General features: G+C 52.0%; 4 protein-coding genes across 4 annotated transcripts; 3 read left to right on the forward strand and 1 right to left on the reverse strand.

Moving 5' to 3' along the window:
• Window positions 1-82: 82 nt before the first annotated feature.
• Window positions 83-1,260, reverse strand: IAR55_002756 (eukaryotic translation initiation factor 3 subunit K; the record flags this gene model as incomplete). The annotated part of the gene is made up of 6 exons (XM_066945869.1): window positions 83-117; window positions 187-444; window positions 575-716; window positions 790-913; window positions 985-1,087; window positions 1,170-1,260. The coding sequence occupies 6 exons, from the start codon at window positions 1,258-1,260 to the stop codon at window positions 83-85; spliced, it is 753 nt and encodes a 250-aa protein (XP_066803370.1).
• Window positions 1,261-1,577: 317 nt separating this feature from the next.
• On the forward strand, window positions 1,578-6,496 carry IAR55_002757 (uncharacterized protein; the record flags this gene model as incomplete). The annotated part of the gene is made up of 18 exons (XM_066945870.1): window positions 1,578-1,696; window positions 1,771-1,900; window positions 1,968-2,721; window positions 2,773-3,012; window positions 3,071-3,176; window positions 3,229-3,320; window positions 3,380-3,516; window positions 3,574-3,685; window positions 3,744-3,861; window positions 3,911-4,480; window positions 4,537-4,706; window positions 4,768-4,867; window positions 4,931-5,051; window positions 5,102-5,330; window positions 5,398-5,531; window positions 5,590-5,661; window positions 5,721-5,880; window positions 5,943-6,496. 18 exons carry the CDS (start codon window positions 1,578-1,580, stop codon window positions 6,494-6,496), a joined length of 3,918 nt encoding a protein of 1,305 aa, XP_066803371.1.
• A 533-nt stretch (window positions 6,497-7,029) lies between these two features.
• Window positions 7,030-8,582, forward strand: IAR55_002758 (uncharacterized protein; the record flags this gene model as incomplete). Its single annotated transcript, XM_066945871.1, has 6 exons — window positions 7,030-7,095; window positions 7,191-7,475; window positions 7,618-7,914; window positions 7,973-8,156; window positions 8,216-8,349; window positions 8,415-8,582. The coding sequence occupies 6 exons, from the start codon at window positions 7,030-7,032 to the stop codon at window positions 8,580-8,582; spliced, it is 1,134 nt and encodes a 377-aa protein (XP_066803372.1).
• An 884-nt stretch (window positions 8,583-9,466) lies between these two features.
• Window positions 9,467-12,176, forward strand: IAR55_002759 (uncharacterized protein; the record flags this gene model as incomplete). Its single annotated transcript, XM_066945872.1, has 4 exons — window positions 9,467-9,752; window positions 9,823-11,028; window positions 11,087-11,892; window positions 11,955-12,176. 4 exons carry the CDS (start codon window positions 9,467-9,469, stop codon window positions 12,174-12,176), a joined length of 2,520 nt encoding a protein of 839 aa, XP_066803373.1.
• Window positions 12,177-12,251: the final 75 nt, after the last annotated feature.

The following is a 12,251-nucleotide window of genomic DNA, read 5'->3' on the forward strand; positions in this document are numbered from 1 at the left end:
CAGCCCATCTTGAGATTGTATCGTACTATCCATGCATGCAAGACGCATCATATGCCCAATCTCTTCGCAAACATATATACACCTAAGCCGCAGCAGCTGCCACCAACCTTGTCAATTCTGCATCGCGAGTCGATCTCATCAGCTTTTTCTCCTGGAGCATCTATACCATACCGATGAACGACTCACGGTTCAATTGAACGTTCTCCCTCACCACACCAGCCTTGACGTCGTTGTCCCCGTTCTTAGGGATGACGGCAGTCTCACCTTCGAGAGACCATCCGATCTTGCTACACCATTCTCCGACTTTGTTAGAAGGAAGATCGAGCCATCTGGAGAGTTGGACGAAGGAGATGCGGGAGAAACACGAAGCGCAAGAGATGGAGAAGATGAGTCGGAGGGAGTCGAGGTATGAAGCGAATTGTTGAATGTATCGAGTTCGAATGACTATGAGTCGGAGTATGGATTAGTGGTGTGGTCATCAAAGATGATAGTGGACGTGCGTAGGAAGGCAGATTATTGACAGTATATTAAGGGACATTTCGCTTGAGATTAGTTGGAGAACGATCTGACTCACTGTTGGCAGCTTCGGAGTCATCGTTGAATTCACTCCAGAACTTCCTGAACTGACATGTCCGACTCAACTCGTGCAAGTCTTGCAAGAACGGCATCACAACGACGAGTGATTCATCGTCAGACTCGATGTCGTGGAGGATGGCCTGGAAGTTTGCATGTTATAGCGTTAGTGATCCGTCACAGTCGTGCAACGAGAAAGGCAGGAGGACGACTGACGGTAGGTTCTCTGAGGACACCGAGACAGAGATTGAAGTCTGGTCCATGGACTGTCGCAGCGAGAGATTTGAGGAGGATGTTGATGATGACGTCGGGATTACTGTGTTGTGGGTTGAATTGATACCTATGAGTCAAATGTTTCAGTCGTCAGCACAAAGCGTTCACTGGATTATACGAGTTACCGGGAAAGCTGACAATTTGAGAATAGCAAGATTGGCGAGCAAGTCGTAGTGTCCCTCCTTGACTTGAGCAGCGAGGTATTCTTCCATCAAAGGCAAGTTGGTAGGGTTATATCGGTCTACACGTACCGACAGGCCATCGTCAGGACATGCTCTTTTCTAAGAGAAGACAATCAAGAGTAGAAGGAGAGCAAGACTCACCGACACCGTGAATGAGCTCGTGAATGACCTCCGATCGGGTCTCGGGTGAGTGCCATTCGGCAAGGTTTTTGATAGGGACGGCGGACGTCATTTTGTCGTTACTTTGAATTGCAGGAGAAGAGAAGCTTCGTTGTTGCCTTTCTTGACTCTGTTGAAGCAGATGTCGTCGAGACAAAGATGCAGTGTCGATGAAAACGACCTCTTCGCACGTGGCGTTATCAACCCCCTCTTTGGAACAAGCCAAGCCGGATAACGCCACGTCATATCACTCGCGGTGTTGTCAATGTAACTTGCGCTCAGACGCGTCTTTGGAAAGTCAATGAAAGCGATTATTGACTTGTACTGACGAATTGAGCTTCAGCGCTTCAACACACACACACCACGACGAGCGATGCTCCTCAGCTCAAGATGACAACGCCCGAGGTCCCAATCGGGGCCAAAGTCTCCGTCTCTGCAGGCATAGGACATGTCAGATGGACGGGGTCGAATCCAGGTTTTGCAGCGGGGAAATGGGTCGGTGTGGAACTGTGAGTGAAGGCGAGGTCATCTATAAGGAGAGATGGGCAGCTGAAAGTTCCGTTTGTATGGTGGATGGAAACAGGCTTGAACCTGCTGGGAAGAACGACGGGTCGGTGAAAGGGGAAAGATACTTTGATTGTCAGCCGAATCATGGTGTTTTTGTCAGACCTAGTCAGGTCAAGGTGCTCGAAGCGCCAAATCCACCACCTACCGTAAGCTATAACAACGTGGTGGTGTGGCCCAGAGTACAAGCTGATTGCCAAACTCACTCAAAAATAGCCGAGATCAACCTCCGTTCGACCTCCTGCTACACCTACAGCTACACGAGTAGTATCCGCAAGCGCATCTCGAACATCATCACCTCAGAAACCCACCATTCGACCAGAAGCACCTTCAACTCCCCCTCGTGCTGTCTCCAGTCCCTCTGTCCGGACGGCTGCCACTCCCATAGCGCCTCCTACTGCCCGTCGAGCTTCTGCCGCTGCCACTCCTTCCACTCGTACAAAAGCAGGCACGTCGTTCAAGCGGCCGCCTTCGGTACTCGGTAACTCATCGACGAGCAGAGCACCGACACCTCTCACAGCCCCCACGGAGGAAGTCGAATCCGCTCCCACACAAGGACTCATGCTACCTCCTCCCTCACCCAATTCAGGACGACAAGTCGCATCTCCTACGCCATCAACATCATCGACTCGACAAGTGATCTCTCCATCACCTAGCACTTCTGCTCATCCTGGTTTCTCTCGATCCATATCCACTCGATCCATCTCAGCGGGCCTCGCTCCGGCTACAGAAGTCCAGGCTATCACCGAGAGTTCTCCGCATATCGACATCGGCACTCGACCCTCTTCACCTGAAATGGAGAATCACACGACGGCCTCAGTATTCACGCAAAAACGAGAGCTGGAAGAGCTCAGGATAAAAGTCAGGATATTGGAGAATAGGAGACATGAGGACCAGGAGAGGATGAAGTCCTTGGAGAGCAGGGCGAACGAGGCTGATACTTTGCGCGCTGCGAGGGTGAAGCTGCAAGGTGAATTCATTATTGCGAGATTTACGGGTATGGGTACTGATCCTGTTGTAGCGAAATTCCAAGAGATTCAAACAGCTCTCGTGGCTGCTCAACGCTCTTCTCGCGATCTGCAGTCGGAAAATTCACATCTCGAAACTCGCGCTTCGGAGACTGTGGATCAGCTCGAGATGGCAGCTCTGGACAGAGAGGTTGCCGAGGAAAAAGCTGAAGCAGCGGAAATGGAGGTGGCGAAACTGAGCGAGAAGATTGCAGAATTAGAATTGGAAGTCGCAGTACTGAAAGAGGAGAACGGTATGCGCAAACGGGTCTCTGAGAATGACTGGTACTCCCTGCTGATGAGCGACCGTAGCTGAATACGAGACACCGGTCAGTGGTGTTGAAGGAGGGGAGAGAACATCTTTAGCATTCGTTCAGCTCGAAAAACACAACGAACGGCTCAAGGAGGCTCTTATCCGGTACGTCACGCTTATTGGACAACATCGGGCTTGCATCTGACTTTTTCTGTAGACTACGTGACGTTTCGACCGAGGCAGATCGAGAACATAAGACCAAATTGGCCGAGATGGAGAAGCAACTCACAACACAAGAAGATATCCTCAGTCAGCTTGCCTCCTCGTCATTGCTGTGAAATGTAAAGCTGACTGACTACTGATTTCAGGTCAATTGGATTTGACGGAAGCAAAGCTGAACAATGCCGAAGCCCAGGTGGAGGACCTTAAACAACAGCTTGATGATGCTTTGGGCGCGGAAGACATGCTAGAGCAGTTGACCGAGCGGAATCTGCAAATGGGAGAAGTGCGTTATCGTACCTTCGTCATTCATTTGTTCTTGCTGATTCGACTGGTCCATTAGCGTATTGAGGAAATGAGAGTAACCATCGAAGACCTAGAAGCCTTGAAGGAGCTGAACGACGAGCTTGAGGAGAATCACGTCGAGGCAGAGAAGCACCTCAATGAGGAGATTGGTGAGCGAGGATCAGCGGATCAATGGAGCAGTGACCGCTGAACTTGGACTGTCTGCAGAATCCCTTACGATTCACCTTCAGTTCGAGAAAGCCCGGTCTGAAGAGCTGGACAGTGTGATTCAGGACACGGAAACGACGATCGCGCAATTCCGCGAGCTGGTTACAAGTCTGCAGAGGTGGGTTGTGACATCTATCAAAAGGAGTAGCTCTGACGGTACTGGTTAGTGAGCTGGATTTCCTCCGCACGCAACAGGCTACACAAGAGCAAGTGTCTGCAACGACCTCAAAGGAAGCTCAAGCGCTCCTGAACCTCAACCTGAGATTGCAATCCACTGCGGTCAAGGCTCAGAGCAAAACGGTAGACCTTGAGCTCAGAAAGCTCGAAGCCGCGCAGCTTGCCGAACACATGCGTATCATTGAAGCGTATTTGCCCGATCCATATCATGAGACCGAGTCCGACTCCACGACGATTTTTCTCTTCTTCAGCAGACTCGCGGCCAAAGTGGACATGCTTCTTAGTGTGATCTCGCAGATTCACGGCCTACCTAAGTCTCTCCATGCTGGCACTTCGGAGGCCTTGGTCGGCGTTTGTGAGCTGAGAGGAAAGCTGAGGCATTTCTCAACCCTCAATAAACGATTTGCAGCTATCATGCGAAGAGGGACGACCGAGGATTGGCTACGATATGGCAAGCTCCCGGCAGAGGTCGGTGGTGTGGAAAGCAAGGTTGATGGGTGGTTGAATCTTATCAAGAGCGATGATTTCAATGAGGGTGACTGTGCGAGGGATCTTGGCAGGTGGGTTAAATCATGATGGCGACGAGAAGAGTCCAGCTGATGTAAATCATTCGCAGTTTGGTTGCTCAATTCGACCATCTTTCAGAGACAGCTTTCAATAAACCTTTGCTGGATGTTGGAGAAAGGCAGCTCGGCTTGGCGTACAATCTCGACTATGATCTTGACAACTTTGCAGCAGCTGTTGGATTCGCCAGACAGGCGATCTTGTCTTTGACTGCCGACGACGGTGAGTGCTACTAAGATGATTATCAAAGCAGTACTGAGGTTCAAATGTGACTACGATACAGAAATTACAATCGATGTCGGTGGAAGCTCGCTTGAGGAAGGTGTCTATGATCCGGTCCAAGAGATATTGGATCTTGTCCGACATGTCAAAGTGCCATCAGGGTGAGTGCAGGCTTCGTTTGTGCGTACGTCTGAGTCAGACAGCTGAAAGTATGATGAGCATAGGAGGCTTGTGACCCAAATCGAAGAGATCGTCGCCGAATCATCCGCGCTCATGCCAGAGCATGCTCTTGCGTTAGACGATCTCGCTCAGTCGGTGTCTAACGCTGTCGACCTCGCTGTGCAGGTACGTCGAGGAATGGGAATCTGAGAGGGGAAGACTCACATGTATTACAGCTTGCGCAACGTATAGGCGCACATGTAGCATCAGTCCGGTCGACTAAGCAGCCTCTTCGACTCTCGGACATCGAGACCTTCCTGGTCGAGGTCACTGCAGAGTCTTCGGCTGCATCGAACGCACCGCCGTGGGAGCTTATAGGCAGGTTCATCACGAGACTTGGCACTGAAATGGGCATTGTATTGCCCAAGATCAAGTCGGCAGTCAAGTCTGGCCAGATTATCTCCTGTAGGTCGACATTTGACGTTTGCTTCATTACGGTAGAACGACGGCTGAAATCGATCGGTGTTGCTAGTGGATGTTCCTCCTCCGTGGCTGGCGAGAGTCGCAGCAATCAAAGAAGCTGCCTCGTTCAATGCGGACACGGAGAAGAAAGTCGTCAAGCTTTCGGGGCAGGTGAAGGATCTGATCCGCGAGATCAAGATGAGAGTAAGTGTGGAGCTTGTCCAACAGGTCTTCGTTGTACTGATTCTTATGCCACATCAAGGACCAATCTTTACAAGAGGCTGGTGTGAAAGTCGAGACGCTTGAAAGAAGGTTGGAAGCCTCCCGCAAACAGGTGAGCCTGCAAGTAATATCGCTGTGCAGCCAAAGCTGACCCCTTTGCGCATTAAATAGGGCGACATCATCCTGGATTTGGAGAACGATGTCGCGAAGGCTAAGAAGCAGGAGAAGGTGTACGAGGAAGCGATAGAGCAGTTACAGGCAGAACAAGACGCCTTGGAAGCCGAGAATGCTAAGCTGCGTAAGGGACAGGGACACGGTCTTGACAGGCAAAGTGCGTCCGTACGGATGAGTCGACTCCTTCCTTCAGTCCAGCTCATCAACCATTTCTGTCAGTGCACCTAAGCTCCACCCCACGGATGGGTGACCTCGACGTGGGACCCTCGACCGGAGCTGGGATCGAGGCGTCTCACTTGGTCGAGCAGATAGAGAATCTACGCAGCGCAGTGCGGTACCTCCGATCCGAAAACGCATTGCTGAAATCAAGAGAACTGTACAACGAGATTCATACACTGCCAGCTTTGAGGTATCGTTCCGAACCTCCTGTCCCGGACCTCGTACCATCGTCGTCTTCTCCGAAATCACCATCGTCATCTTCAGATACCGACGGAGATCTTCCCAAAACGCCTACACATCGACCGATCACCAAACATGCCTTGAAAGTCGAATCGAAACTTCTTCTGAAGGAGATCGCCACGTTCCAAGCGAGTAGGAAGATCGTGGATATCTCGAGCTTAGGACGTGGTGCGAATTCAGCAGGTGGAGGGTGGCGAAGAAGAAAGGCTGATCCAGAGATGCAATTGTGGGAGATGAGAAGGAAGGAGAAGAGGTTAGAGATGCAATTCGAGAGGTTGGTAGAGAGAACGAATCATCTGGGTGGAAGGAGGTGAACAAGAGGAGAGCAACTAGACGTTGCGCTAAGATGCCCTAGACGAGTTAGAATAAAGGACCATCTTAAGAGTGAAAGGTCATCACCAGGTCACCCTGTCACATTCGCGCCGTATGCTGGGCTGAGACGTTGGACCTCCGTCACTGACGCGAGAATGAATCTTGCACAACATCTCCGTCCGAACATGCTTGAACTAATGAAGTTACGTAGAAATTGAACGTGAACACATGCATGACGTTAGGTCTACATCAAAGAACACTGGCTGCCCACAACTGAACAGCAGACCGAAACGATAATCTACCAAGATGAGAGAGGAAGGCACGGGACCAGAATTCCGAATGACGTCAGTGAGTAACCATTTTGGCACGTCACCGACCGAAGGGGAATTTAGCACTGGCCAGTTTGGCGAAAACTCTATTAGAGGAGGTATATATAGGACCATTGGCATGCCGTGTCCTGCTGATCTTCACGTTCATCCAACAAACCATCCCCCTAAATTGTCAAAGACCTGTACTTTCCACACACTCGCACACAATGTCAACGCCTATCATCAGACCCACGGCCCGACTTGCGGCATCCACCGTCTCCAGAACGGCCATGGTGAGTCACCTTCTCCGCGCCGCAGCCCATATACAACACGGTCCTCTTCATCAATTCAGCGACTGATACTTACTGCTATGCTGTCGATCCTTCAGCGACCACGAGTGATCAGCATTGCCACTCCTCGAACATCTCGACTCCCTTCAACTACACTTCGTAGATCTTACGCTACCGAAGTACCTCCCGCCGCTGGTCAGACTCCCCCTCCTCCCCCTCCGCCGCCCAGCTCTGGCGGTGGCGGCAATGGACCCATGTTCATCGTCCTTGCTGCATTGGTGGGACTTGGAGGTGCTGGTTACTATTATATGAAGCCGGTCAGAGATGTGGCTGCTCTTACGCATCAGACTGTTGGGAGTCTGAAAGAAAATGCTGGTCAGCTTGTGAGTATTGTCTCTTGCTTCACAGATCGTTTCCTCCTTACCCTCTTCACCACACCGTTCTCTACATCTATCGGGAGGATAATCCTTCTTCTACTGTTGTTCTCCTTGAATGGTGCAACGCTGACTGTATGATTCAATCTAGGGCGACTACGCAGGATACGCCAAGGGTCTCCTTCCTCCAGGAGCCTTCGCCCTCTACTCTGCTCTCTCTTCCCAACCCGGCGGTGTCAACGGTTTCCTCTCGTCATTGAAGGACAAGGATCTCAGCGACGTCCTTGACGAGCTCAAGAAGGTCGGAGGCGATGACGTGAAGCGAGTCGTCGAGAAGGTCCAGAAGAAGGTCGAAGAAGCCAAGGGCAACGTCCACGATGTTGACTGGAGAGCTTTGGCCAAAGACCTGAAGGGAGAACTTCCCGAGGGCAGTCAAAAAGTTGTCGACGTGAGTGCAACTTTGTGTGATGCTGCAATGCCATTCCACTGACAAGTTTTGGTCACAGATGTTGATCGGTCAAATCCCCGACAAGGCAGACATCGACGCTTGGATCAAGAAGGCCAAGGAGACCGGAGAAGAGCAATTGAAACAGGTCGAAGTTGCTGCTAGCAAGGTGTTGAAGGAGGTTGAGAAGGCCAAGAAGGATGGCAAGGGCAATGCCGACGCCTTCCTGAAGGGTTTGAAGCAGAGTAAGTCGCATCTTCTCGTCACCGTCAGTCTCTGCGCACAATTGACGATCCGCCCTTAGCCGCTCCCGACGATGTCGACTCGCTCATCAAGCAGCTCAAGGAGGCTGCCAAGAACGCGGGTCTCCCAGCTGATGCCGCCGAGTCGTGGTTGAAGAGCAAGGTAGAGGATGGCAAGGTCGATGCCGACGCTCTTGTGAGTGATCCGTGATGAATTGTACCGCATTCTGCCCGACGCTCACGTCCGCATTACAATTGTAGGTCAAGCAACTCGAGAGCAGACTTCAGACCGCATCCAAGTTCATCCCGGGAGAGCCCAAGGAGCTCGTTAAACAGGTTGAGCAGGTCAGCCCTTCATTGGCCAAGCTCTTGGCGCAAGCGCTTGAACAGACTGGTATCACGGACAAAGACGGAAACAGGAAGAAGTAAATGGGCTATGATCGATTATCAGCAATTGTATCGAGTAGTATCAAAACGCTCAAAAAGAGCAAGTGCAATTCACATGTAGTCCACCAAGATCAAACCATGCAAGCATTGATAACATTGAGCTCAACCCCCGTACAGCTACTCCCAAGTCCACGCAAGCACAGGGTAACCACGAGTCAGTCGACTAGAGGCATTCGTCGCATTTGATTCCACGAGGGTTTACGACTTTACGGGGAGCCGAACTGATCCGATGATTACTGGCCAGTTCTTGTTTTGTAATAATGGGAGATCGTAACACGTACAAAGGGAAAACGTGGCGATCCAGATTCAAACCGTAGTCATTCCAAACCAAAATAACAAAATTGCTGTAATAGGATCGGCTAATGTGAATATGAGAAAACACGAGGTTTGCACCCGGGAAAAATCAGTTGCCCCTCGAAAAAGAAAAAGTAAAGAATAAAATAATAATAATAAAAAAGGCAACGAAGCGGAAAGGAAAATGAATGGAATGACTGGGAGAGAGAGAAAAGCCTCGATTCGACATCTTGTGTTGGGCATATAACATACACACAACAAAACGAAAAACACTTTTCGACAAAAGCCGTAGCTTTCATAGCGAAAAGGGAGACTCTTCTTTCCTGACCCAGATCATCTTCAAGACTCTTACTCTACTCCTCTCCCCACAAAGAGTCGCCTCGAGGCAAACATCGACCCTCCGACGAAAAACCCATATAACCCAAAAAAAAAGTCGAAACTCCCTTCCAGGTCTACTTTGACCAAAAACGACGACGACCCCTGAGCGAACACTTTTTTTTGTGTCGTAAAAAAAACCTTGCATACTCGGGATTGAATCTCCTGTGAGAGCAAGACGACAGCGATAGCTCAACATGGCTGCCGAACCTGTTTCTGTGCAACAACAGGAGCCCGTCTCTGCTAAACAGCAAATGCAACAGCAACAACAGCAGCAACAACAACAACAACAGGAAGCCGAACAAGAGCAAAACGCAAACGGTGACGCTCAGCAGGATGTCGTTGTGGATGGATTACAAGAGCAGGTCAGTGGTATGAGCCTGGGGAAGAACGAGCTTGAGTTGCACGTTGCTTGTGCCGAGGGCAAACTGGAGGATGTCAGAGCTATCTTGACTAGAGGTCTCGAAGGTCTGGAGAGTCTCGGTAAGTGCCCACTTTCCCCGTTGTAGACATACGTCGGCAAAACTCGAACTGACCTGAGCTGCCCACGTAGACATGAACACTGGATGCACTCCCATCGTCCTTGCGATCCGAGGGAATCATCACGATGTTGTCCGAGAGCTTCTGTCTGCCGGAGCTATCGTTCCTCCACCAGGGCTCACCAACGACCCTCATATGCTCTCAATCTTATACCCTCAACCGATGTACGGCATGCCCCCTCAGTTCATGGGGATGCCCCAGGAGTACTACCCTCAGCCACCCTTCTACCCCGGTGCCGAAGGTCAGCAGCAACACCAACGAGGACCAGGAGGAATGTTCATGTCACCACCACCTCAACAGAGGAAGGACATCTCCCCCAACGGTACCCCCAATGTCGGGAACCCCAACAACCTCCCTCCCGCTGATGTGAGCAAGACCATCCCTTGCCGAAACTTCCCCAATTGCAAGTACGGCGCTTCATGTGTCTTCTTCCACCCTCGCCCTCAACAATTCTACCCTGGTCCCGGCGGACCCGGTCAGAACGGCTCTTTCGTTCCCAACGGCTTTGAGGGCGGCTACCCTGCCCAGTACCAACCTGCACCAGGACCTTACTACGTCCCTGCCAACGGTAATGGCTTCAACCCCGCCTTGGAGCAGACTCAGCATCAACAAGCATCCCAACAACCCCAATCCGAAGTATCCGAACAACAACAGCAACAACAGCAGCAAAACACATCAAACCCAACAACTACCCAGCATGATACCATCACCCAAGCACAAGCTCCAATTCCGGTTCCCGTCCAATCTCAGCATGTTCCTTCAGCCGTCGCACCCATTTTTGTACCCGGTTTCGTACCCGGAGAAATGATGACTTCTCCTCCTCCCCCTTCCCAATTTGGTCTCTCACCAATGTCACCTTCCATGCTCGGCTCCTCTCTCCCTTCCATTCCGCCCGCCGAGGCCTTTTTCGCCGCTCAGTCCCCTCCAAACGGTTTCATGCCCATGCCTCCTTTAAGCGGCGGCGCCGATCCCAGACGGCAAAGTTTCGGTCAACAGCAACAGTTCGGTATGCCTGGTAAGCCTTTTGGCCACAGCAAGAAGCCAAGCTTCTCTGGCGGTCCCAAGCCTTGGATGGGTCGACCCCCTATGGCCAACGGAGGCGCTAAGCTCGGAAGCTGGAAGGATGGCAACCCACCTCCCTGCGCTTTCTTCGTGCAAGGTAACTGCAGGAACGGAGAGTTCTGCAAGTTCCCTCATATTGACGCCGAGGGCAATGACTGTCAGTACATTTCGCTTCCTCACGGAGGTTTCGCTAATGTGTGTCTCCCATCTGACAGGTCGTCACCCTGATGTCGTCCGAGGCGTCCTTGCCCCGCTTCCCGCGCTACCCCGACAATCTCGTGGTATGCGCATGATGGGTCCTGGCTTCGCTCCCTTCGACCCGTCCTTCAGGCAACAACAGCACCAACAGCAGATGCAGTTCCTTCAGCATCAACGAATGGCTGCCGCCCAAGCACAGCAAGGCATCGTTGCTCCTGTCGATGGAGCAGTCGCTCCTGTCGGCAACGGTGATGCTGAAGTTGTGACCGAAGGTCCTGCTTCGGAGTCGAAGGACGAGTCGCTAGCTGCTCCAGCGAACGAGGCTTCTCCCGAATCTCAGACCGCTTCTACTACTCTTCCTCCCAAGCCCGCTGCCGCTTCCGCTCCCATGCCCGCCATCATTCGATCAGCTTCTCAGCCTGGTGTCCAACGGGTACATGCCAATGGTCTCAATTCTCGATCGCACTCCCCCGCGCCTTCCAACGTCTCTTTCCATGGCAATGGTCACCCCCGCCGAGCGGGCTCTCGAATCCCTCATATGAACGGGAACGGCGCAGTCAACGGCAATGGCGCCGCTAGGTCATCGTCTGCTGGAGCAGAGAAGGCCATCAAGGCTGCGACCGCCTCCTCTCAGCGTGTTCCTCGAGCGGATGAGTTCCCTGCTTTGGGTTTGGCGACTCCCACCAACGAGAAGAAGGAGCCTTCGTGGAGTAGCGGTAAAACCGCAGCTCAAGTTTTGTCTGCCCCTGCTCCCCCCAAGCCCGTCGTTGTCAAGACCGCTCAGACCGACGAGGAGAGCACAAGCGGTAAGAGCGATGCCCAGGTAGGTTGATACGGTTACTTTTGATAAGACTCCACTGACGATTTTCTGCTTACGTGTGACAGAGCGTCACGATGGATTCTGAATCTGAAAGTGACGCCGTCATCATCTCTCGCAAACCATCTACCGCTGCTACTCCCGCTACTTCCGCTTCCCCCGCGCCTACCTCGACCTCTACTTCCGCCCCTGCCCCGGAGACCAAGAAAGCTCCGATCAGCTTCGCCTCGGTCGCCAGCGCCGTCACCGCGCCCGCTTTAGAGACGGCTCCTGTCGCCCTCAAGGCGTAAACGATTATTCGACCAAAACCTCGCGTTCTCGGCCACTGACATGATCTTTTTTGCTTACTCACCCATCGACATTCG

This window comes from Kwoniella newhampshirensis, chromosome 5, assembly GCF_039105145.1.
Source record: "Kwoniella newhampshirensis strain CBS 13917 chromosome 5, whole genome shotgun sequence".
Lineage (NCBI taxonomy): Eukaryota > Fungi > Basidiomycota > Tremellomycetes > Tremellales > Cryptococcaceae > Kwoniella > Kwoniella newhampshirensis.